The sequence below is a fragment of the Choloepus didactylus genome, chromosome 3 (assembly GCF_015220235.1).
Source record: "Choloepus didactylus isolate mChoDid1 chromosome 3, mChoDid1.pri, whole genome shotgun sequence".
NCBI classification, from domain to species: domain Eukaryota; kingdom Metazoa; phylum Chordata; class Mammalia; order Pilosa; family Megalonychidae; genus Choloepus; species Choloepus didactylus.
The window spans coordinates 212,304,517-212,330,857 of NC_051309.1; the positions used below are offsets into that span (position 1 = coordinate 212,304,517).

Here is a 26,341-nt window from a genome sequence, read left to right on the forward strand (position 1 = left end):
GAAATACACATAATCCAGAGTATATATGGAAATTAAACAATGGACCTTTATTAAGGAAAGCTTATTAAGCAAATTAAACAAGTGCAACATTTTAGGTCACACTTCTCTACCAGGTGCCCACCTGCACAGTGCGCCTCTGGCAGCGTGAGGAGCGCTCGGCGCCGCCCTCCTTGCTCAGAGCACTGCAGGTAAACAGAGCAAAACATTTAGGGGCCATCGGATACCCGCTGGGAATCCCTCAGGGGGCGCAGAGAGGAGAGGTTATATCCACAGGGCCCACGGGCAGGGAAGGCAGAAAAACTTTCAGAACTGAAATCCGCTGAGAAGCAGTAAAGCTGCGCAGCAACCCAGACGGGTGCGGCGGCCGGGGTCGCGCCGCCCCTTTCCCTCCCCGCCCACCCGGCACCGCGGAACCAGGGGCGGGGCGACCTTTGCTCGGTCCCCAAGGCGTCCGGGCCGGGCGGGGCCCAGCGGCCTGGCTGCGGGGCGAGGCGCCCGCGCCTCCGGGAGGCCGGGGCCCAGAGCCCCGAGAGCGCCGCGCACCGGGTGGCCCCGCCGCCTCCTGCTGGCACCTTGGGCCCCGCCCAGCCAGGGACGGGTTTGGCCACGGCGCCCGCCCCTCGACGGCCGCACCTGGGCCCGCGGTTTCGGTCAGACCCGCCCGCGAGCTGGTTTCGATTAGAGACGGCGGGAGGGCGGAGCGGCCCGGACGCTGGGAGGCAGCCAGGAGCCCGAGTGAAGACGGGACCGCGGCAAGCGCCGCAGACGCCGCGCAGGAGACAAAGAACGGGTCGACAGTATCAGGGTGCAGGGGCGCAGGATCCGGCACTCTTGGCGCTGACTTCGGGAACCAGAGTCCGGGGCGCTCTCCGGGTGCGCAGGAGCGCGCCAGGGACGGCGATTCGAGGACGCGGCGGCGGCGAAGGCAGCAGGTGCACCGGGCGGCGGGAGCGCGGCGCGGCGACCGGGCATGCGGACGCCGCTGGTGATGACGCTGGGCATGGTCCTGGCGCCCTGCGGGCTGCTGCTCACCCTGACCTGCACGCTGGCGCCCGGCTGGCGGCTGGTAAAGGGCTTCCTGGACCAGCCGGTGGACTTGGTGCTGTACCAGGGCCTGTGGGACACGTGCCGCGAGCAGAGCAGCCGCGAGCGCGAGTGCGGCCGGCCGGACGAGTGGGGCTACTTTGAGGCCGAGCCTGTGCTGGTGGCGCGGGGACTCATGGTCACGTCCCTGGCCACCACGGCCCTGGGGCTTCTGCTGGCTTCGCTCGGCGTGCGCTGCTGGCGGGACGAGCCCCACTTCGCGCTGGCCGGCCTCTCCGGCGTCGTGATCTTCGTCGCGGGGCTCCTTAGCCTCATCCCGGTCTCCTGGTACAACCACTTTTTGCAGGACCGCACCGTCCTGCCCGCCCCGTCCAGCCCCGTCACTGTGCAGGTCAGCTACAGCCTGGTGCTGGGCTACCTGGGCAGCTGCCTGCTGCTGCTGGGCGGCTTCTCGCTGGCGCTCAGCTTCGCGCCCTGGTGCGAGGAGCGCTGCAGCCGCTGCCGCAAGGCGCCCGCGGCCCACCCGCGCCGCAGCAGCATCAGCACCGTGCACATCGACTGGCCCGAGCCAGAGCTCACGCCCGCCATCAAGTACTACAGCCAGGGCCAGCACTTGCCGCGGCCCGCCGAGCTCGGAGACGCCCGCAAGCCCAAAGTTGGCTTCCCCATGCCGCGGCCGCCACCTAAGACCTACACCAACCCGGTGGACGTGCTCGACGGGGAGGAGAGGGCCGAGTCCCAGGGCGGCTCCTCACGCAGCACCCGGCCCTGCCGCAGCTCGCTGCCCTGCGACTCCGACCTGTAGACGCCGGCCCCCGGTCTTGTCTGCAGGCTGGGGTCTCATGCCGGGACTGAGGGTGACAAAGGACTCCCCTTGCCACTCCCCAATCCCTGCAGGCCTGAGTTTGCGTGTCGTCTGGCCGCTGGCCAGACACCTTCCTGTAACCGATTTGGAGGGTGATCTTCCTTTCCTGTGGACTCTAGACTCTTTGGACAATTCGTTCACGTTGGGTTTGATAGGGTTTGGTTTTCACCTCCAGAGGGATTTCAGGGCCGGAGAGAGTGGCAGGCCTTTTCATTTTTTTAGCTGAAGGATATAGAGGGTGGCCTGAGCATCGCATTGTTAGAGAATAATTACCAAAAAAAAAAAAAAAAAAAAAAAAAGTTGATCTCAGCAAATAGAGGCAATGAATACCTTGAAGCAACAATATTCTGAAACAGGATGATTCTTGCGTCAATTTAAGTATTATATTATCAATTTCGGCTGTATAACTCATTTTCATGCAAACTCACAAGAAGCCAATATATCTCTGGCTGTTTGATTGAAGCTCTTAAAATATCTCTCAAAGCCATGGAAATACAGCACCTTTAGTGACTTTTATGGAATGAAACATCCTGATTAATTCATATCTACATTTCTTCATGCATATGTAGGATTTATCTTTTCTATCACTTTTGGTGTGAAAGTTGAGCTTAACTCCAGAGTTTCTCTTCTAGAAGCCAGAAGGAAAATGAAGGGACTAACTTTATGCTGTTTTGTATTCCTTGGAAACCTCACCTTTTACATAGTGGACTCTACATTTAATATTTGGTACAAAGTGGAAAATACAGGCAGTTCAAAAACATGTTAGGTTGAAGTATGTATTTATATATTTTCTATTTATAAATAAAATATGAAAACAGTTTCAGTAAATCCACAAAAGCTTTGTTGTATCCAGTACCACCTTTGGGAGTTTAAGTGTTCCTTAATAACTATTTCTTGGCCTCCCAGACCCCTCTTTGAAATCTAACACCCTGATTTTTGCAACCCCTAGCATACAACTACAAAAAGAAACCAACAGGCCCCATTTAAATCCTCAAATGCTTTGTTTTCAGGTTCATGCTATTTTTTTCTGCAAAGCCAAGTCTATTGTTGAAAAAACTAGAAGCACCAGTTTCCACTAGAGGTAAGAATAGAAATCTTTTCCTCTTGTAGCATAAGAGCCTAAAATCCCAGGTAGGCAGATAAGTGTTCCCTGGGACTAAATCCCCAGCAGAGCTGACTTTAATACCACGTAGTTGATTTAGGGGTGCCTTTAACTGAACTGAATCTCATCTTAAAACCCACCTTTGATAGCTATTTTGGAGGTAGATTATTCAGTTCAGTAAGCAATAATAGAGAGCTATATAGTGGAATTAATGAAACAGCACATGCTGTTTATTAGCAGTGGAAGAGAGTGATTTAGGCCATACTTCCCTTGCCATTTTGCACTAAAATCACTGGACTCTTTTTGAGACCAGATTTTAATGTGCAGCCATGTCACTTGGAGATCTTTTTCAAATGCAGATTCTAATTCTGTAGGTCTGAAGAGGGGCTTGAAACTCTGACTTCCTAACTAGCTCCCAGAAGATGCCAATGAGAGTTCAGGGCCCACACTTGCAGCTGTAAGGCTTTGGTTGGGACTGTCCCGTCCTCAAATTCCAATTCCAGCTGGTGGTGCATTATCAGACCCCTGAGCACCTGCTGCCTTGATGAGCCAGGGGACTTGCCCCAGGACACAGAGCCAGCCAGGTCAGAGAGATGATGGTGCTGCGCTTTTCAGCTAACACCTCAAAAGGCAGAGACGTCAGGATCTAGCAGACAACATAAGGATTTGGGGTTTCTGACAAGTTCTACAGAATCTTTCCTGCATCAGAATTCTGAATATTTCTAGGGAAGTCTTGGCAAAAACAAACAAAACTAGCATTTGTATGCAACCCCCCTCCCCCCATTATTCTCCACTGACTTACATTCAAAACACTTCCTCTCCAGTGATGATGATGATTTTGTTGCTGGTAGTTAAAACTGTATTTTTCCCTATTGACACACACACAAAAAACCCAAAACACCCTTTAATAATTATTAACTTTTATTTGCCATAGAAACATTCAAGATGGCATGGAAAGGGACTCCCACATCAGGCTGGAAAGTTTGGGGCCAGGGAGTGGTTCTCCGCCACAGCAGTGTACACTGATGATGGGCTTCAGATTTAAGGTGTCAGGTGACGCTTAGCCTCAGTTGAGGGACTGGCCAAGCAACTACACTGCAGTGAAACCAAAAACATGGATCAGTAGTGCCGCTTGCTTCAAGCCCTTTACAGCTATGATGTGCCATCACAGCTCATTTGTAATCCTCCCATTCACCACCTGCAGTATGTGTCCCCATTAACGGGTAAAGTCTTCAAAATTACCCCAGCTATGCCTGGAGGAAAGTAGAGCAGAAACTGCATTAGCACAGCTCCTGCTCTAAGTGTTCCCCAATCTGGCTCTGATCTAGATGCACGCCCTCAGGAAGGAGGAATGAGGTTTACCAGCACGCAAGCTGTTTAACCGTTGCAGAGGCTCTGGGAGGTGCTGTTAAATGCATTTTGGCAATCACCCCCATTTTCATTGCATAGATCATTCACTCAGTAAGTTTTGAACACATGTCGTTTTACCAGAATGCTTGTGGGAGCCGTAGAAAACAAAACCATTCCAGGCCCCCTGCGTTTGTGGAACTTACATATTCTAGCATGGGAGACAGTGTTCCTGCAAAATGAAGAAAAACAAACCAGAGACAAGGGCTAGAGAAAAAAAGGATGGTATTTTGGAAAAGGTGGTCCAAAGGAAGCTGTACTTGAACAGAGAACTGAAAGAAGAGAGAGGTGAGCATTCCAGGAAGAGAGAACAGCAAGTTCCAAATCCCCTCTAAGGCAATATCAGTAAAAACAGGCTGATGGAGCAGTCTCAGTACCAGCATGCTCTACTTCCTTGTAGAACTGGGTGATGGGGACAGGAAGCCAATGGTGGTAAAACTGAGTAAGCAAGGCTGGGTAAATCTGGCTGTCTACTCCCTATAAGCTAATGACCCCTTTAGGAGGGAACACACTCTGGAACATTCTGTTCTGCCTGTATTTAGGCAGCTTCACAAATGCAGTAGATGGAGAAGACATTAGAACCTCAGAGCCTTACCACATCCCCAGAAGGGCTGGAAAAGTTCCAAACCAGGAAACCCACCCCAAATATTCAATTTGGCCTTCCTATAATGAAGGTCTGTCATTCATCTCTTTAAAACTCTCAGGATCTTTCTCACATAATATCCACTCTTAGGTGAGCTAAATTCCATTCATGATTTCACTGAAGATTTTGCTTACCCATGTTACTTTCTCCACCCACCCCTCCCCCACACACCTTAAAATACTCCCTCACCCCTTCTGTTGGGAAGTGTATTTAAAAGTGTCACTTACATGTGGTTTAATCCCTGGTGTATATTCCCCCTTTACCTCTAAATTGAAGCTAAGGGCACAGATAGTTTCCATTTACCTTTATAGTCCTAGAATAGATACTAACATTTCCTCAGGCCTATTAACAATTTAATAAAGTTATTTCTAAAACCTGTTTCTGTACACTGTGTTTCCTCACTTCCTAGACAACCCAGCCACTTGTAGAAAGTGATCTGTGGCCCCAGGGGTTTCTGCAACTCTGAGTGTTTCCATTTACCTCTAGCCCAGGGGAGAGGGCCCCTGGTGGGGAACCAGTGGGCCCCAGTAGCAACATTGCTTGTCAGTTATAATTTGCTCACAAGGAGCAGTCAAAGCACAACTCAAGCCTTCTCCTTTCCCAAATCACTACGGAAAAGGTCTTTCTCCATGTGTGGGAAAGGAGGAACATAAGGGACTCAATCATGACTTCAAAGGAAAGCTTATTTGGTATTCTCTCCCAATATTCCCAACTTCCTCTCACCCACATTCTTGTATTTCCTCACTGCACCCAATAACATGACTTCCAGCAACTCTCCATCAGGCAGGATCGAACATAGGAAAACAAGGCTTAATTTGTTCAAATCCAGAAAAAGAGAGACAAGGCTAAGCTGGGGGACAAGGCTGACTACAGAGTTTGATTCTCTAGGAGGAGCGTGTTGAGATAATGGCTTAAGTCCAGGCTTGATTTAAGCATGACTACCTAACTCTTGTCCAACTGGCCTGTCCAAGTTATACACAGTCTAAGGAGGAGGTGAGCAAGCAGTCCCACTTGTAAGCTAGTGAGTGTGCTAACTAGGTGGAGAGCCTGACAGAGTAAAGGCATTTCACAGGTACTAAGTGCCTTGCCCATGCGTATTGCAAATGTCCCCTCCCCTCCGCCATCGCTGCTTCCATTCATGTTAGTGGCTCTCAAAGGGCTGCCATTAACCATGAGACTGAAAGAGGCTAAACAAGGTCACTGCAGCTTTTCTAGAACTTAGGTGATATACCCCTCCTACAGTGTAAGCCCTGCCTTTGCTGGGCTTTAGTTTCCTCACCTGTATAAATGGGAAGAGTGAATCAGATGTTAATAGAAAACCAAAATTTAATGTTGAGGATGAAGGTTAAGAATTAGATGAATCCAAGGAAAGAAAGAAAATCTGATCAGTGGAGGCTAGGGAAGCTGACTGACCTTAAAATTAGTACTTGGTCTGATAACAACACACTCCATCTCTTACTTCGCAGTTTTCTTTAATTCCTCAAATTTCCCAGGAGTATTTAATAGTAGAAACTTAGTACATCCATCACCCTCCCCCATTTGTTTCCTAAACAGTGCCTGAGTTGACTCTTAATTACTGGCAATAGATACTGTTTCGATTTGCTAATGCAGCCATTATGCAAAATACCAGATATGGATTGGCTTTTATAAAGGAGATTTATTATGCTACAGATTTACAGTTCTGAGGCCATAAAACCGTCTGAACTAAGGCATCAGCCAGAGGATACTTTCACTAAGGAAAGGCCAATGGCGACTGGAATGCTTCTGTCAGCTGGGAAGGCATGTGGCTGGCATCTGCTGGTCCTTTGCTCCCGGGTTCTGGTTTCAAAATGCCTTTCTCAAAAATGTCTCTGGACTTCTGTCTCTCTTAGCTTCTCTCAGCTCTCAGCTTGGTTCTCCTGGGGCATTTCTTTTTAATCTGGAAGTTCTCTCTTAGCTTCTCTGGGACAAACTCTGGGCTTCATCTCTTAGCTTAGCATCTCCAAATGTCCTTCTGTCTGCATCTCCCAGCATCTCCAAACATCTGGCTCTGTGTGGGCTCTCAGCTCTCTTAAAGGACTCCAGTGATCTAATCAAGATCCACCCAGAATGGGCGGGGTCACACCTCCATGGAAATTATCTAATCAAAAGGTCTTACCTGCAGTTGGGTAGTCACATCTCCATGGAAACAACCTAATCAGAAGGTACCACTCTAATCAAGACTAATAAGTTTGCCCCCACAAGATTGCATTAAAGAACATGGCTTTTGTGGGGGACATAACAGATTCAAACCAACACAGATACAAAAGGTCATGTTTTGAATAGGTCTCTTTCAGCCTAAAGCACAAAACAATTAACTTTTCTAAAGCTCCTTGTTCTTACAGAAAAGAACCCAAACCTATTACCGTATTACAGAAGTTCAGTTTCTATAAAGAAATTCAAGTCTCACACTGTTCCGTGTACAGAAATTATTTTAGATATTAGAACAATAGAAGACTCTTACAGTTGATAACATACCATTTCTTTAAATAGAGAATATTATGAAATTGAGTTATTAAAACTCAGAATTAAATCCTTCTGGCAAAAATGAGGTGAGTTAACATTCAGATCTGTTTTGTAAATTCTTGAATGGGAATAGCATAAAAGGATATGTTGAACTAAATTCAGGTGGGATAATGCTTAGGCATACACTCACAGCAAAACAAAGATAACAAAAGGGTTATCTAAGTTTGGGTAAAGGGGGCATATATGGCATACTAGGAGATTTGGCTGCAGTCAGCTCTCTTTTTCCAAGGAAGGAGAAATAAGAGGTGTTTCTGGGGTCCAAACAGGAAACAGGGCCTGCAGACTAGCAGGGTTAGGCTTAGAGTAACCTTCCAGTACAGAGCTTGCAGAAGCAGAGCCAACCATAACGCACACCCTAGAGGTTTGGAGGGAAGGTTAGGATCCCATAGCAGACCAAGGCAGGATTTAGCCTGTCCAGAGAGAATGGTGATACTGTAGAACATCACTCATACATCATGACACACATCATGCTGTAGAACCTGATTCTTCCATATTGTTCTTATATACTTGGTGCAGAGGGAGAGGCAGAGTCTTGCCAGGGGCAAAACTTGGCAGAGAGGTTGGCTATGGGAGAGGGTAGCCAGAAAAACCTGTGATTCACCCTCTCAGATGCAGCTGAGCCCCTGAAGCAATTTAGTGACAGTCTCCAAGCTGGAGACAAAGCCCTGCCTCTTCATCAGAGGTAGAGCCCCCAGCGTTTGTTCTTCAGGTCAAATTGAACTTTATTTGGGAATTTTGATTTGTCTCCCACACAAGCAATTAATATTGATTATATGACATTTCTCAGGATATCCTAGGGAATCCCCACTGGCAAATTAACTTAGAAGCACCCAGAAATTGTTCAATATCTTCAGATTTGATTGCAAAGCACAGTTTATTTAATGTATGGTATGTATAGTAATAAGCCTAAGATTTACATGCCTGGAAGTCTGCACAAACTCATTCTGCAAGAAGCCAAATATGTATAGTCTAGAGAAGATGCAAGCAAGAAAAAAATCTTCCAACTCAAGTTGGGTTTATTATAATTTGTATTCATGCTATCAGACCCAAGTAGTTGGCTAAGCAGTGTACAGGCATTTCCATTCAAGGCGCAATAAGGCCTGTGTTAGGTTCTGTTATTCCCATTTTTATAACTGGGGAACAGGTTCAGGATTAAGTGATTTGCTCAAGTTTGCTGCTATCAGATTTTAGACCAAACTCCTGCTGCGTTACTCTGTCTCCCATCAAAGACTCAACGCACTTGATCCCTCATACATGGGTGTGAATAAAGTAGTAATCTGGGAAGACAAGCAGACGTATTAGCAGTCAAAGGGGAATTGAGTTTTAAATAGCATTTCCATATTTCCCTCAGAGTTCAAAGATAGTTGAGAAGAATCCTGGTCCATACCCTACTATGTCCCTACCTACAGTATCCACCCTAATTTCCACTTTAAATAAGGCTTAGAAAATAATTTATCAGAAAAAGTATATTTACCAGTTCTGTTATTTTCAGAATCAAATGAGAGCATAAGAAAAACACTGCTTTTACAGTGTTCATCAAGTATACACTTGATATTCATCAAGCGTATACTATCTTAGCAGCAAAATATAACAGGAGAGGGAGTGGCAGGAAATAACATCTGAATATTACTACCCTGCAGGAGCTTGACCTTTATCTTAAAAGGTAAAGATTCACAAGAGTTCATTCTATTTTGTAAAATGGGGAAATAGGCTCAGAGAAGTCAATTTGCTCAAAGTTAGCATCAGAACCAAGATTTACATCCAGAACTTCTGACAGGTACTGGCCAGGCACTTTGCTTCTGTGGATAAACCATAACTGAAATTACATGGAGACTGCATGTAAATCTGACCCTACCTATGAATATTCAGTCATTCCACACCAGATACAAACCCAGGTGAAGTCCTCCAATTTAGAAACAAGCAAGTAAAAAGTTACTGTTTACCAAAACATGTTACAGAAATTAATACAGTACACTACACAATGAAATGTATAAACCATTTTTATTGAGGTGTTTCAGCTCCTTTTTTATCTGGTTAGTCACTTTGTAAAGAGGTTAATAATTCCTGTGGGAAAAGAGACAAAGTTAGAGAATATGCATTACCTAAAGCAAAAATGTAGAGGTGTTTGAGCTTGGCAGGAAGTTAGCAGAGATTACATAAAGTTTATGGAAAACACCAATTAATCCTAAGAACATCCCAACCTACCCTACGATAGGATCGAGCCCTATTTGGAAGTCCACCAAAAGCTGAATTCCTTGGCTACTATTTCATGCATGTTTCACTTTATTCAGCCTTTAACTGTTCAAACCAGAGTCTAAAGAAAAAGTTACTATTAGTTTGATATACATAATAGCAACATTCACCAATAATAAGAAGCCCTATAAGTCAATGTTGCTTATTTTCACTTAGCTAGGATTTTCAGAAAGGACATTCTTTAACTGTGTCCCACAATCATATTTTCTCAGAGAGATATCCCAGCATACCTGTTCATCGTAGGCTTCATTGACAAAAGTTGCACTGTTCATTAGATTCTCTTCCTCTTGGTCATTTTCTTTATAGCAGGTCAAATTTCTTGATGATGCTGTAGTAGTTCTAGAGGAAGGAAGGGAGGGAGGGAGGGGAGGAGGAAGGAAATCAGAAGAACTGTTCCTTGACATGGAAATTGGGATTGGGGTATTGTTAATATGTCCCCTTATTGTAAATTATGGTTATAGGAATTATGCCTTGTTTTAATTATCCCTTTAACAAAGCAAAAAACTTATGATGTTTTGATAGAAACACCATTCTGTTATTCTTGTTTTTTTTTTTAATCCAATGAATTTCTTGCTCTTGGATGAAACTTGGTGCTCTTGCTTTAAATTCTTCCTGAGTTTCTTTTTTTCACCTCCTAGCAAAGTTTTCCTCCAAACTATCATTTGAGGTGAATCTTCTCACTTTATTCCTTATATTGTGCACTGACAGCTGTTTAGGCAGATTTTACCTGCATAAATACTAAAACCACGTGATGTTGTTAAAAGACGTCCCGAATATTATTTTTCCAGATCATCTAACAGATGATGGCTGCTGCATCACGTAAATTCTTCCTCAGAGGACAAATTTCTAAGAATGGATTTATAACTCCACTGTTAATCTTATTTTATAAACATTAAACTGTTCCAAGGAGATATTAAAGCTGCTCACCTCTTAAATTCATGTTCTCTCCTGAAATACACAAATGCTCCCAGAGCTGCCAAAACCACTGATAAGGCAGAGGTTACACCGAGGGCGATGTGGCCAGGGGACAGTGTGGGTGCTTCTTTTTCACAGTAGTCACCACCATATTCCCTCAGACAGCTGCACTTTCTCAGCTCTCCTTCCACTGTACAGATCCCCCTCCCATTGCAGAAATCGCTGCTACAGGGTAGATGTTCCACCCTCTGTGAGTCCTGGGGATGAACAGAACGTCCTCTTTCCTTGGTTTCTAGAGTCTTGCTCTCCCTAGCTGGAATAAGAGCAGTCAGTGTTTTTCTGACAGGATAGTCCATCACTTTTTGACCTGAGTGTCTAGCCTCGGTGGTCTTGGTAGTTTGGAGAGGTTGGCTAGCTTTTGGAGTTGGCCTTTTTCCAGGCTCTGGTTTTTTAAATATTTGTGTCGGATGTGTTTTCTCTGGATAGATACCTGCAAAAACAGTAGGTATAAGGTGTGGTTATATATATATATTTGTTATATATACATATTTGTTAGTTAAGAACCATTTTGAGAGAACAAGAATTTTAGTGGACTTAACCAAATAAGTTTGGATTTACGAAATCATAACCACTACCTGCGGGACACTGATTACGTGCTTCAACTTGGCGGGCCTGGGCCAGGGGACCTGATCAGCCCCTGGGGAGGGTGGTGGGCACGGGCGACAGCGCCCTCCACAGCCCCCCAGGCCTGGGAAAGTGAGGCCGGAGGCAGGCCCCATTTCCTCACCCAAAATACCACCGTTAGGGGAGGCTTGCCGGAGGAACCGCCTTTTCCCCACCCCCTTATCTTGCCCGGACACTCCCCGTTGCCAGTGCAACTCCCATCACCACCAGTGCGCATACATTGTTGCCAGACACCGTTGCCAGAGGAACTCCTGCCCCTTTTCAAACAACCTCCGTGCTCTCTTAGAACCAATCCTAACCTCCGCACCCTCTCAGAACCAATCCTAGCCTTTATCCCCTCAGTATTGACTTGTAACAACCCCCGCCCTCTATGCCAGCCTATATAACCTGTGCTCACCCCTAATAAACTCTCTTAGCTTCTTCACCCTCAAAGAACCGTGTCCTGCCTGTTCCTTCTCGCCGCCCTCCACACCTTGCACGCCTCCGCAGGGGACCGGGCCCAGTCCCCCGCCTCGCCCTCGCCTCCGGGAAAGAGCCCCCGCCGCCGGTACCCTCCGAGCAACGCCGAGAGCCGAGGGTTCAGCAACCGGCCGCCCCCCCCCCCCAGATAAATCAACTGCGACTGCAACTGGCGCCCAACGTGGGGCGCGACCTCTCCACGCAGCGATCCAGTACACCACCCGCTCGCCCGGACGCCTCTCCAGCTCCCCTTCTCCTCGCCTGCAAGGTAAGGGCCGCCTCTCCTTCGCTGCTCCCGGAGCCGCTTCTCCCTCGCCGCTCCGCGTTAGGGGCCGCCTCTCCCTCGCCGCTCCGCGTTAGGGGCCGCCTCTCCCTCGCCGCTCCGGAGCCGCTCCTCCCTTCCCCAATTATCCCGGCTGCCTCTCCTTCTTTTCTTCTATGACCCCCATTCCTCCTAACGCTCTCCCTCTTTCCCTCCATTACTTTGCTGTAGTCCTTTGTGTGTTTGTTTCTTTGTTTGGCGCCGTGTACCTCTTTGCAACCGCCCCCCCCCCAGACTGCTCCAAAATGGCGAACTTCCTCCTTCTTCTTCCACTAAGGGGAGGAAGTGCTCTAGTGATGACGTCAGCCCTAAGCCGGGCTGGAAACCGCATGCGCTTTACCCCGCCCTTTCAGAGGGCGGAGCTAGTCCGCCATCTTACGCCTTAGGCCCTGCCCTTTCACAGGGCGGAGCTAGTCCGCCATCTTACGCCTTAGGCCCTGCCCTTTCATAGGGCGGAGTTAGTCCGCCATCTTACGCCTTAGGCCCCGCCCTTTCACAGGGCGGAGTTAGTCCGCCATCTTATGCCTTAGGCCCCGCCCTTTCACAGGGCGGAGCTAGTCCGCCATCTTATGCCTTAGGCCCCGCCCTTTCACAGGGCGGAGCTAGTCCGCCATCTTATGCCTTAGGCCCCGCCCTTTCACAGGGCGGAGCTAGTCCGCCATCTTATGCCTTAGACCCCGCCCTTTCACAGGGCGGGGCTGGTCCGCCATCTTGTGTCTTAGCCACGCCTACCGCGCCGCCATCTTGCGACGCTTGGGGCCTCCCACTTCCGCCTCCCCCTTCGACAAGCTCCCCCTCGGAGCCGCTACCGGCAGTTGCCGCTACTCCTCCCACCCCGCCGACTAACAACCCCTGGCTGCCTTCTACACCTCAAGGCAACCCTTAGGACAGCGCTGCCCCTACCCCCACTGCCGTGGCAGGCCCTCTGCTTTAGGTGCACCCTGCTAAAAGCCGGCTTAGGAAAATTTGCCCCGCAGTGCGGCTCTGGATCAGCCTAGCTTCAGATCTAGTCACTCTGGCTGTTCATGTATTTGGAGAGCCACCAGAAAAAATTGTTTGGCCCCTGGACGCAGGCCAAACCCGCCTACTTATCCGTGATAACCCGGACATGCAAATCCTCTTGGAAGGATTTCAAGGGGAATTCAGCTGCCATTATCCTAGCCATCGACTGTTACAGGGGCTCGCCAAGCTTCCCTTCCGCAGCCCCTTCCATCCTTTCCCCTCCTCTGCACCCATCCCAGGTGCCACCACCGTCTTCACTGATGCCTCCAAAACCCGTTTCGCCTTTCTCTCTTATTCCCAGGACCACCCGGAACCCCGCCTATTCAGTTATGTCAACCTTCATTCAGTCCAAGTGGGGGAAATTCTGGCGGTGTCATACGCGCTAAACACCCACTGTAACCACCCAGTAAACATTTTCACAGACAGCCTCTACACGTATCAGGTCTGCCGAGTCCTCGCGTTTTCCACCTTTTTCCCGGGAAACTCGGCCATTGATAAAGCACTTTCTGACCTCAGGAGCATCCTGGAGCATCGACAGGATCCTTGGTTCATTAGCCACATTCGTAGTCACTCAGGCCTTCTGGGGCCCCTAGCTAATGGCAATAGTATAGTAGACCAAGCGGTCTCAGCTCAGAATACCCAAGCTATGCTAACCCACACGGCAGCCCCTCCGGGGGATGCTGTTAACCAGGCCAAGTTATTGCATTCCAGGTTTCACTTTTCGGCTACGTCGTTACATCATCTATGTGGCCTCCCCCTAAATACCTGTAAACATCTTGTCCGCAATTGTGCAACTTGTGCGCCCTTTGCGCCGCTTGGCCCCCTGCAACCTCAGGGAGTCAACCCACGAGGCCTAAAACCCAATTCTAGATGGCAAATGGATGTAACTCATGTTCCGTCCTTTGGGCGCCTCAAGTATGTACATGTAATGATTGACACCTTCTCGGCCATGTGTTATGCAGTCCCCCTCGCCGGGGAAACGGCCAAACACTGTATCAAGGCCCTAAGACAAGGAATTCTCTTCATGGGAGTCCCCTGGGACATAAAAACGGACAATGGGCCTGCCTATCGCAGTGCCTCCTTTGCGGCCTTCCTTCAGTTATATAACATCACCCATCATTTCAGCATCCCCTATAATCCTCAGGGTCAAGCCATTGTGGAAGCAGTCCATCGCCGCTTAAAAACACAAATTGAAAAAGAAAGGGCAATGCTCCCCCAGGCAACTCCAGGGGACCTTATCATAGCAGCCCTTATTCACCTTAATCTACTCACATTCAATAAAGAAGGGCTTTCGCCCCTACATAAACATTGGGGGCCCTCGTATAGGCCCACCCAGGCCCCGATGGTTTACTGGAAGGACCCAGAGAATAATGCCTCGAAGGGTCCCTCCCCACTCCTCGCCCAGGGGCGCGGGTTTGCTTGTGTTTTCCCAGATGATGCAGCACAACCAATCTGGATCCCAGGAAGGGCAATCCGGCCCGCCACCAGCAACCATGCGTCTAACGAGACGAGAACGCCGTCGTCTCTGCAACCTGGTGCACCAGATAACAACAGTACACCTGGGCCTGGACCCCAGTCCGAGTAAATTCCTCCAACCCCAATCTTACCTCCTCTTGTTGGCTTTGCCTCTCCACCTCCTTCCCCCTGTATGAGCCAGTTGCCTCCAACCTCTCCTTTTCAGAAAACACAGAGGACAGCCCCTCGAAATGCAATTGGAATACCTCTGCCGTCCCCCTAACCTTTCATTCAGTCTCCTTTACAGGAAAGTGCATCCACCCTCGCTCAAGTAACTCTCCCAACCTCACAGCTTGTGCCAACTACTCATCTCCCAGCAGCTCTGCCAAGTTTCTTATTCCCCACAACTCCTCCCAATGGCTCTGCTCCTCTACAGGACTTACCCCCTGCCTTAATGTGCAAACCCTCAATTCAACTAATGAAACTTGCCTCCTAATTGTCCTCATCCCTAGGGTCCTATACCACAGCGAGGAAGACTTCTTCCTCCGCCTGGAAAGAACTGCAGCTCCTGCCCCTCTGCAAAAGCGAGAGCCCATCACCGCCCTCACGATTGCCTCCCTCCTAGGTCTTGCAGGCGCTGGCACCGGAATCGCTGCGCTAGCCAGTCAAGGCTCCGCCCTAACTCACCTCCGGGCGGCCGTTGATGAGGACATTCGTCACCTACAAAACGCTATTTCCCATCTTAAAAATTCTGTTAACTCCCTCTCTGAGGTCGTGCTCCAAAACCGCTGAGGTCTCGACCTTCTTCTCCTCAAAGAAGGAGGCCTTTGCGCCGCTCTAGGAGAAGAATGCTGTGTCTATGCCAATTCCACAGGTCTCGCCGAAAACAGCCTAAAGAAAGTCCGAGAAGGACTAGAACAGCGCAAAAGGGACCGTGAAGCTGCCAACTATTGGTCCCACATCTTTACCTCCCTCCTCCCTTACCTCCTCCCCCTCATAGGCCCCCTACTAATAATTATTCTAGCTCTCACCCTAGGACCCTGGGTTATCCGCAGACTTCGCCAACTTGCTAAAAGCCAGGCCAATACCAATGCTGTCCTCTCATCATTTGTGCAAATCCAGTATCAATAACTTGCCTCCACTGAAGAAGCTAACCCTCCGCCGCGTCGCCACCCTCGTCCATCCCGCAAGCAGCGAGGCCCTTGTCGAGCGCCCGGGCGCCACACCAACGCCGAGCTCCAGCCTCGCTGAGCCACCGTCAACCCCTTTTCCCCTCCCCGGCCTCCCCCTTCCCTCATCCCTTAGCGGACCTCTCCGGTAAGCTTCTTCCTTCAATTAGAAAAGAAGGGGGAAATGCGGGACACTGATTACGTGCTTCAACTTGGCGGGCCTGGGCCAGGGGACCGGATCCGCCCCTGGAGAGGGTGGTGGGCACGGGCGACAGCGCCCTCCACAGCCCCCCAGGCCTGGGAAAGTGAGGCCGGAGGCAGGCCCCATTTCCTCACCCAAAATACCACCGTTAGGGGAGGCTTGCCGGAGGAACCGCCTTTTCCCCACCCCCTTATCTTGCCCGGACACTCCCCGTTGCCAGTGCAACTCCCATCACCACCAGTGCGCATACATTGTTGCCAGACACCGTTGCCAGAGGAACTCCTGCCCCTTTTCAAACAACCTCCGTGCTCTCTTAGAACCAATCCTAACCTCCGCACCCTCTCAGAACCAATCCTAGCCTTTATCCCCTCAGTATTGACTTGTAACAACCCCCGCCCTCTATGCCAGCCTATATAACCTGTGCTCACCCCTAATAAACTCTCTTAGCTTCTTCACCCTCAAAGAACCGTGTCCTGCCTGTTCCTTCTCGCCGCCCTCCACACCTTGCACGCCCCCCCGCCGGGGACCTGGCCAAGTCCCCCGCCTCGCCTTCGCCTCCGGGAAAGAGCCCCCGCCGCCGGTACCCTCAGAGCAAGCCTGGGAGCCTAGGATTTAGCTACCGGCCGCCACCCCCCCCCCCCCAGACGAATCAACTGCGACTGCAACTACCATTACTTTTGGTCAAACAAACAAACAAAATTGTTAAAAGCTTTTATTTAAAACTTCATGGCTTAATCTCAAGGCTCTTAAAATGTTTTGGTTTCAGGATAACTGGAGTCTATTTATAATACCCATCTATATTTAAATGATTGTATGCATAGTTTTAGCCAAAATAGACTCTTTAAGTTACAAATTGTTTTATTCTACAAAGATTATTGTGTCAGGTAGTAAATACCTGGACTAAGAAAATTTTTAAGATGTAAATACATTTATCTGCAATTATCTTAACGTTTTTGGTCCAAGCAAAGCATATTTAGTGAGATCTACAGGTTGCAAATACTGAACCAGATTTTAAGTTCGAAAGGCCCAAATATGAGACAGGAAGTAGGCAACAGTGTGCTTCTATCCAAAGAGGACTCCAAATATTAAGTTTGCATTTAAGGTGTGTGGTGGTTTGGAGCTATATGTACCCCAGAAACACATGTTCTTAAACTTAATCTATTCCTGTGGATGTGAACCCATTGTAAGTAGGACGTTTTGATGAGGCTACTTCAGCTAAGGTGTGGCTCAGCCCAATCAGGATGGGTCTTAATCATATTAACAGAGTCACTTAAAAGCAGAATAAAATTCAGGCAGATAGGAGAGAAAGCCACAGGAAGCAAGAAACTGATGGTCAATGGAACCTGGAAGAGATGGGGAGGCCAGGAGAGGCCGCCATATGCATTGCCATGTGCAGAAGAGCCCAGGATGTGGGATCATTGGCAGCCAGCTCCAGAACACCAGTCTTTGGGAAGAAAGCATCACCTCAATGACACCTTGATTTGGAGTTTTTCATAGCCTCAAAACCACAAGCTAATAAATTCCCAATTCCCACTGTTTATGGCAACTCATTGCATGGCATTTGCTTGAGCAGCCAGGGAAACTAAAACATGATGTCTCATCATGTTCTCCACTATTACGGACACAAGTCTTTTTCCTCCCTTGGACACTAAAGATGGGACTCCAGGGGGTGGGGAGACAGCAGCGTTAGCAGCAAAACTGCTTCCTGCATCTGCCTTGGATTGGTATCACAGGAGTGTTTCCACTCTTGGACAGTTTATGGCCCTTGGTGGTAGGGCATATCCAGCCTAACTCCATCCTCTCAGTGACCCACCCAGAGCTTTATAAAAGGGTCTGGGTGAAATCATTATTCAAGCACACAGTCATCTCTTTGGTCTAGGTCCACAGGAGTGGGAGGGCAAGAGAAGGTATGTTAGGTTTCTGGTTCAGTCCTAAAAGTAGGCGGTGAAGGGAACAAATTTCTCAATCACTGATCCTCCGCCTCAAGTCCCTGCCCACTCAGGACTTTTAACAGAATGTCCCTCATTTGCTGGACCCTGCAATCAACTCTGGGAGTCAAACCCATTATACTTCTTATTTGAGATGAAGTGATTAGGATTCAAAACAATTTCATCTTCCAGTCTGTTGGGTTTTAAAAGGAAGGGAATTTAAGTTGAGAAGTTAGAAAATGACTTTTAGAGTGAAGAGTTCTTGTCAAGATGTGTTCTTTCTTAGTTATGACCACTTTCAGTACAGCACCCACAGTGTCTTCAATTCTATAGCTTTCTGGACTTGGACACCATGTGAGCTATAGTTATAGGATTAGAGGATGGTGATTGCAACAGCATCAGATGGTCACTCAGCTGACTGGCCATGACAGGACTTTTCCATGAAGGCACTATTTGGTCCAGTATTTTTATAACAACCATCTAAGCTAGAATTTAAGTACTAAGATGATGGTGTTAAGTGCTTTATAAACATTCTCATATACATCTTAGCAATCCTATGAGATAGAAAGTGCTGTTTCCACCTTAAAAAGTGGGACACCAAGACAGGCCAAAGAGTTTGCCCAACATCCTTCCCTTAGGCTATGGCTCACAATAGGATCAATTTAAATGGACTGAATCAAATCTACCTTAAATGAGTGTTCTTTCAGACAATACATGCACTCTCGAATACTTTGGAGCTCACTATAATATTGCTTGTTCTAAAATCAAATCAGAGGGCACAGCAGCTTTCCACAAAGAGACCACATAGTCTATATCCAATTCCTCCTAGTTAGAAATTTCCTATTCTGTTTAAAGAGTCCACAGTGATGATGAGGTGTTTTAGTTTGTCAGGGCTATTATGACAAATAGCACATAATAGGTTGGCTTACACAACAGGAATTTATGGTCTCATGGTCTGGGAGGCTAGAAGTCCAAAATCAAGGTCTCGACAAGCCACGCTTTCTCCCAGAGCCTATAGTGTTCTGGTGCTGGCTTGCCACAATCCACAAGCCTCCTTGGATTGCATCTCTGCCCTGTCACATGGTTTCTCCTTCTAGTTTTTACTTGGCTTAGTCATGTGGGTCTGTCTAGATTTCCTCTTCTCCTAAGGAGGACTCTATTCATATGGATTAAGGCTCAATTTGGCCTCATCTAAATAGGATATTCAAGAATGCTATTCACAAATGAGTCCTTACCTTAACAATAACATTAATAATAAATATAAATGGGCTTGCATCCACAAGAACAGGGGTTAAGTCTTGAACACGTCTTTTTGTGGAGGACATGATTCAATTTCCAACCCAAAGCAATACTTCGGAGGCTACAAGCTTGAGGAAGATTACAGAATTAGATATTACTTAAAGTAAGCCATGCACGGTCATGAAGACTGGGTCCTGGGTAGAAGTTACTCACAATCCATTTCATCAGATCCATCCAGACAGTCAGCGTGACCATCACAAACTTGCTCCGTGGAAACGCATTTCTGACCATCCTTACAGGACTGCGAGAGGGCAGGGCATCTGACTTTTTCAATACATTTATTTCTGTCAGCCAGGTAGTACCCGTTGGGACATTTACAAGTCTTTCCTTCAGGGTTTGGTAAACAGATATGGCTACATCCTCCATTGTCTTTTGCGCAGCCATTACTACCTGTGGATCGCCAACCCCCACAAAACAAAACACAGTAAGCTGAGTTAGATTAGGTTTCAGAATTTTCTTCTGAAAACTTTCTGCAAATAAACTATCAGAGTCCATAGAGTCAGAATCTAGAGTATAGGTTACCAGGGGACAGATGGGGGAAGAGAATAGCAAGTGAAGAAGAAAATAATAATTAAAATATGAACTATTAGAGTTATAGGACCCAGATATTTTCCCCAAAGTAGATAGCTCTTCAATTTAATTTCTTTGAGTCAACTAGGTCCCAAGTAATTGGTGATTCTTCTTTATGGATAAGGATGGCTTTAGAAGCCTCATGGTTCAGATACAGGACTGGCTTAAGGAAAACTGTGGTTAATTCTGGTCATTTAAGACCCAGTGTGAGTTCTCTTCTCCCTTCACACCAAGCACCCACCATTCGAGCCAGAAGAGCCTGAGATATCGAGCTCTCTTTAGATGAATAAATGGAGGCCGTTGTTTCTATTATCCTTCGGAGAGTCTGATTAAGTTAACCATTTATAGCTCACCATAGTTCCCCAAGGCTTATATTTTAAGCTTTAACTTCTAGTAAGGTTTACCTTTTGAGATGTTCCAGTAATTGTGGAATAGGTATGTATGTAACCCAGATAAAATCTACTTTAGGGTGACAGGGACCCTCTTTCCAGCTCTCAGAACTAAGCCAGTAGATCTTCACTTGGTTGATCATTTATATCTCTGAAGAATCCAAAGAAGTTTCTCCCCACAAAGCCAAGATTTCAGGAGTTTAAACATGACTAACACCGGTTTATAAAGTTTAGTTATCAGAAACAAAACAATGGAGCAGTATTTCCTCACGACTAATAAACAGGTATACTGTTAGTGGTATGTGTAGTAAACTATGTGTATTAACTATTTGACCTCACGTTGTTGACTTCAGTCTCACCTGGGAAAATATTTTGTCTTTTACTACTTTAATCATGCCCATTATCACCCTCCCCAAACATTAAGTTGGATACCCCACTTGTGTTTGTAAAAAAAGGTGGAGTAAAACACCTGAGCCCACTAAGTTGAAATACTTGCTTGGTTTCAAAGCTTAGCTAACACCACAAGTAGACACAAATGACAATGAGTAGAATGATAACTAGCTCCACTGTAGAGCTAAAAGAGGATTTAGATTATACCACAGTTGTAGCAGATTCAGTCTACAATAACAGAACTGAAAATAGAGCTCAGGTCTACCAATCCCCACTCCAACATACTTACCACTACCCTATTTCCCAGAGAAGTAGCAGGACTAGTTATTTACCAGGACCAGACTGTAAATGAACGCATAACGACCAAAGGGTCACGCAGATCTAAAGGAACCTGCCAGGGAAATATTACAATTGGACAGGAAGATGCAGCATCCCCTCCATGGGAAATTCAGTAAACGTCAGTGTTATTTGTACAATCATTGCAAGTTTACTTACCCTGTTGACTAAATTTACTAAACACTTTTAAGTCCACAACCTTCTGGTCTACTGGGAACCACTGGTCTTCTGAAAGGTCTACTTTGCTGTACCAAATTTTAGTGACTTCGGCTGAAACAAAAGCCAGTGAACAACCATTAACAAAAATGAAACTTTAACTTAAGGCAACTTTCTGGGCAACGAACATTGCTTAGTATGAATACTGTCACTTGACAGCCTAAACTCTAGCTCAGTAGCAAGAGTTTCACAGAAGAGCCATCTGTTTTTCCAAACTTGTTTCCGGGAAGAAACTTCAAGACAAATAAAATCTGTTACATACCCTTCTCCACAATAAAGTTAAATGTTCATAAGCTGTGATCAGCACATTCACATATGTCCAGATATCCAAAGATAGAAAATTAGCATGCAGGACACTTAAATGCAGCCCATGCAACTGACGAATAATGATTTAAAACACTGTTTGAGAACATTTCTGAAAATGGCTTATTTGCAATAAGTCACTAGGCGATTTAAAAATAGATGGTAAAGGTCCCACTACAAACCTAATAAATTAGCATCTCTGGGAGTAGGATCTGAAAACCTGTTCTTAAAAATCTTTCCCTGCAATTCCAATGTGGTCAGCCCAATTCCAGCCATTCCCAGTCAATGGAATGGCTTTGGGGAATTATAAAGAGACATTTATTTTAAACAGCTTTTTCCAATTTTACCAAATCTAGATCATAGTCTGAGATGATATACTAGAGCACCACAGATTAGGACAATCCCTTTGAAATACTAAAGTGACCTACAAGTATAGAATGCTCTATAATTCACCCAGGATTTTCATGTGTATTTAGTCAATAAAAGAGATACTGTCCTCATTTGATAGGTAAGGTGTTACAGCTACTAATTGGCAGAGCAGACATATACACCTAATTTCAATTTGTGTGTGCTTCTCTCTATACTGTACCATAGTGTCCTCTAAGTACAGAGCTGCTTACGAAGGACGGAAACCTCAGGCAGAAAGAGATTAAGTGTACTCATATAAGGAATAAACAAATAAGTAAAAGCTTGCCCCTCAGTCACAAAATCACTGTTACACACATATTTAGATTAGGTAACTTTGTTAGTTACTCTCTCAAAATAATGGTGCTGCCAAGGATCAGTGCTAGGTAGTAGCAGATATGCTTTAGAGTAAATTCAGATCACAAGGTAATCAGATGCAGAAGTAAGACCTACCATCATCAACTGTTGTCCAGAACATCCTGCCTTGACCACACGTAAAGAGGTTAAGGCCCTGAACTCCCCTGCGGTCTGCTCTGTAGCTAGAGCCATCTCGTTCAATACTTTCTATGAGCTCTCTCCCTAGAAAGAGAGGTTCAGTTAATTTTGCTTAGCCTAAACAACAATGCTACACCCTTAAGCTGCTTACGTCTTATTCCACTCCTCCTCCAGGAGGGCCCTGTCTACCATGCATTCTCTGAAGGCCAGTTCTGCTTCATTCACTCTACTCTAAGGGTGATGACAAATACACATGAGAAAATTTTTGTGCAAGTTCTCAATCTCATTCTTGCACGAAGTGGTAATGGTTTGACTCTGCAGGCTACTTAGGATGGGGGAACACTGTATTTGTTTGGAAGGTCGTGGCAGAAAATGTAAATTTTGATCTAAAAGCTATCTGGCATTATGGCTCAAAATCAGCAAGCAGAACTTGGTTATTTCATTCAAGTCTCAAAGAGTAGGTCACCATGGCTTACCAGTATCAGCCCAATACAGTCGGGTCCCTGAATCTGAAAAGGACAGGCCAGTGGGGACCTGGGATTTCTGCCACAGCACCTTTCTCCTGCTGCCATCCATAGAAGCACATTCGATGCTGGAGCTGTGCCTGCTACCCTCCCGGGATCCCAGGTTCACAAAGCACATAGCTGCTGTAGGAGGGTGGAGCACAACAGAAGTTGGGCGGTCAAGATTTTCACTGAGCAAGACAATGGGGTACTGTCCTTTCGAGGAAATGACACTGATGTGAGGATTCTCACTGTCAATCCAATATATGTTTCCACTCAACCAGTCCACTGCAAGGTCAATCACTGCCCCCTCCACAGATACAATGTTCCTCCAAGAGAGCTTTCCAGATTCTTTGAGCCTCAGTAGTCTGATATCGCCATTATTCAGTTCTGAAAGGTAGAGAGTCTTTTCTTGGACCAGGTAATCCACTGAAGCAAGCTGGTTCACATTTGTAAAGGGAAGTATCCTATGTTCTGGTAAGGTTGCTTGTCCTTGTAAAACGTCTATGTTTTTCAGATAGACCTACAGAAAGAAAACTGGGTGAGTCAAGACTGATTCAGCATCTCGATTTTGCATTAACATTAAGGTACTGAAGTTCAGGTTTCAACGTATTCTATTTTTTAAAGCAGTTATTTTTCTCCCTTCCTGGGGCTCTAAGCACTTAAAATTCCTTGAATCCATGTGTTTTAAAGATTTGCCCATCTTTAAGTAGGGTTCTATTAAGATCTTACTGACACTGAAGTTAATCTTTCCCCCAAAAGCTTGTTTTGTCATTTTAAAATGCCAACATTGACAAGTCCTCTGGATAGAAGAAATCAGGGGTGACTTGCTTGTCAGTATCTTTTCATCCCCCTATGATTTAATAAAATGCCCTCAAAATGTACTTATCCCCAGGCTATACCCCAGCCAAGCTGCTTGCATGTGGAGTTACTCTGCCTCATCACGTAGGCCCTTCAACCAGTTTAAGCACACTCTCAGCTCCCCAGCCTCACTGGGTTCTCACAGACTAAGCATCTTGCAAGGGAATTTTAATAGGGTGGCCTTTACCTAATTATTTCAAGATATTTGATTTTGATAATGGTAGCCCAAGCTGCTAGCACACAGTGAATAACAATTTTTTTTTTGTATTTGAAGAATAGCTCAAGGGAAAGAGCCCCCTACTATTTATAAGCATAGATGAAGAACCCAAATTACTTAAGGTATGAATACTTAGAATGAAATCAAATATGGACCAAGGACTGTCATGTTAGTGAGTACCTGCATGATAACTGTGGGTGACACAAGGAACACAAAAGCAGACTCCTTGAGTGGAACACAGTGGATGCCATCATCTGCAAGCAGGAGTCCCACTGGGCACTGACAGCTTCCCTTGGATAGTGGGCTCAGAAGGCACAAGTGGGAACATCCAGCGTCCAGACAAGGGTTAGGAGACCTGGGCTGCAGCACTTCATGCATTATCTAGAACGAAACAGTGAGATATCACTATGCATTATTGAATCTATACAAAGAGGAAGTGAATAAGTCTTGCTTTTGCATCATTACAGATGCATGTCACCCAAGTTGCTATTTGGGCAGCTCATGTATATAGCCTGTTCAGGGAGAATCAGAGGGAAGTTTTGACGGGTACAGACCTTGAGTCCATAAGGCTGTCCCAAACGCTTGATGAGGACAGCCCTGTTCTTGCCTGTTGTCTTCTCCACACTCTGTACTGCTCTTGTTTTCATTTCAGACCAGAAGACTTCATCTTCAAACACAGCAATCGAAAAGGGGCTCTTGATTTGTTTTAGCTGCAAAATCTAAAACACTGAAGGTGAGCTTTCTGGGATAGGTTTTATACACAAGACACATGACAGTTCATACAACCTAGAATCAAAAGGACACTTACACTAATACCAGTACCATCTAAATTGGCAGAGCCAATACAGTGAAATTTGTCATCAGACCAGAATATCTTCCAACTCAAGTGGTCAAGAGCTATGCTACTTGGCCAGCCAAGTTCTTGATCTATGAGTATTTTTCTGCTGCTGCCATCCATTCCAGCTTGTTCTATTTGAGGTTCTCTTCCAATTTCAGACCAGTACATTAACCTGTGTGGATAAAAGTCAGTTTGAGATAAAGTATCACCTCATAGAAAAGAATTTCAATTCATTTCTTATAACACTGGTTTTCAGCCTGAAGATTTTCCCTTCAAACATAAATTGGGTCTGTTCCTTAAGTGTAATTGTGAAGTATTACAAAAAGGATTATATTAAAATGTTGTGGTGATGTACAGTCACCATTTGGGGATAAAGTATCTATCATGGCAATTGTTTAAGAATCCTAGGACTACAATAGTCCAAAACATGGAAAACATCCAGGGAACCTGGCAATATTTTCTAGGTTAGAAAGCAGGCTGTTTTTGTGGGCAGATGTGTGCCTCAAACCTTGTTCTTGGCCATAGGCTCTAGATGCACCAAAACCACTAAAAATTTCCTGGGACCATGTTGACAGAATTCTTGGTTGAGGATAAACAGGTGAGAAAGCAGAGGGAGGGTGCCTGATCTGGGTTACCTTTGGACCCTGAGTTCTGCTGTATCTTGTTCCCTTACATTTGATGCACATATAGCCATCCCAGTTAGGGAACTAGGTTTGGCTCTGACAAGTAGGAAAGTTATCTCTAAGTTCCAGTACCTTTACAGAGGGAAAGCAATTCTAGACAAAAGAACCCAGTCTCCACCCCAATTCACAATTATTCCTCCACCCCCACAAGCATGTTATTATAAGTTAAACACCTTTCCTTAGTTCCATTATCCCTACCCACTGCCTATTTAAAGCCACAAAAATGCTCTCCTGCTTTATTCAGGGGTACATTTATTATTTTTGCAAAGGAAAGTACAGGTGATCCACCAAGTGAAACGCACTTAGGTTTTGATTGTAATTCTTTACTTTACTGAAATAAAAGACTTTTTCCAGAGGTTATAAAGATTATATCGCTGTAAGATTTAAAGTCAAGTCAGATATATTTTCTATTCACTCATTCCATATTGAGTGAACACAACCAAAGTAGCACTAAGGGGGGGAAGCAAGCTTAAAGGACTTGAGTAGATATTTTTACCTCTCAACTCACCCATTCAGGGGATCTAAAGCCAAAGATCGTGGTTGATTCAAGTCATTGTCTAGGACAACTGTGTACTCAGATTTTCCTCTCCAAGTGGCAGTCAACTGGATTGCTAGGATCTGGCCAGCTGTCCCATCAGTCCAGTAGAGATTCCTCCCAATCCAGTCAATTGCAATACAGTCTGACTTTATCCCTGAAGAGACAAAACCATTCAACATGTGCTCTTATGTTAAACTACGGCTTTAACCAAGTTTGAGCTCACAGGCACTAGACTTGTACCAACCGGTGTATGCATTGCCATTAAAGCAATTTCTTTAAAATGCTCCCAAATACTATTGTCAGA

General features: G+C 46.2%; 2 protein-coding genes across 2 annotated transcripts in view; one reads left to right on the forward strand and one right to left on the reverse strand.

The window, feature by feature from the left end:
- Positions 1-836: 836 nt before the first annotated feature.
- Positions 837-2,669, forward strand: CLDN23 (claudin 23). Its single transcript, XM_037829125.1, has one exon. It carries the CDS (start codon positions 971-973, stop codon positions 1,847-1,849), a length of 879 nt encoding a protein of 292 aa, XP_037685053.1. The 5' UTR covers positions 837-970; the 3' UTR covers positions 1,850-2,669.
- Positions 2,670-9,624: 6,955 nt separating this feature from the next.
- The window catches only part of LOC119528971 (prolow-density lipoprotein receptor-related protein 1-like), a 49,364-nt gene continuing 32,647 nt past the window's right edge, over positions 9,625-26,341 (reverse strand). The window contains exons 23-33 of the mRNA XM_037829126.1: positions 26,008-26,191; positions 24,787-24,988; positions 24,533-24,697; positions 24,159-24,359; positions 22,874-23,423; positions 22,356-22,481; positions 21,134-21,248; positions 19,447-19,679; positions 10,786-11,263; positions 10,089-10,197; positions 9,625-9,669 (exon numbers count right to left, since the gene is read on the reverse strand). Of these exons, the coding sequence (XP_037685054.1) occupies positions 9,640-9,669; positions 10,089-10,197; positions 10,786-11,263; positions 19,447-19,679; positions 21,134-21,248; positions 22,356-22,481; positions 22,874-23,423; positions 24,159-24,359; positions 24,533-24,697; positions 24,787-24,988; positions 26,008-26,191 (2,393 nt within the window). The 3' untranslated portion in view covers positions 9,625-9,639. The remainder of the gene's footprint in view (positions 9,670-10,088; positions 10,198-10,785; positions 11,264-19,446; positions 19,680-21,133; positions 21,249-22,355; positions 22,482-22,873; positions 23,424-24,158; positions 24,360-24,532; positions 24,698-24,786; positions 24,989-26,007; positions 26,192-26,341) is intronic.

Bases quoted from the DNA above. Each gene is read 5' to 3' on its own strand.
- CLDN23 (XM_037829125.1), top strand. From the start codon at position 971: ATGCGGACGCCGCTGGTGATGACGCTGGGCATGGTCCTGGCGCCCTGC.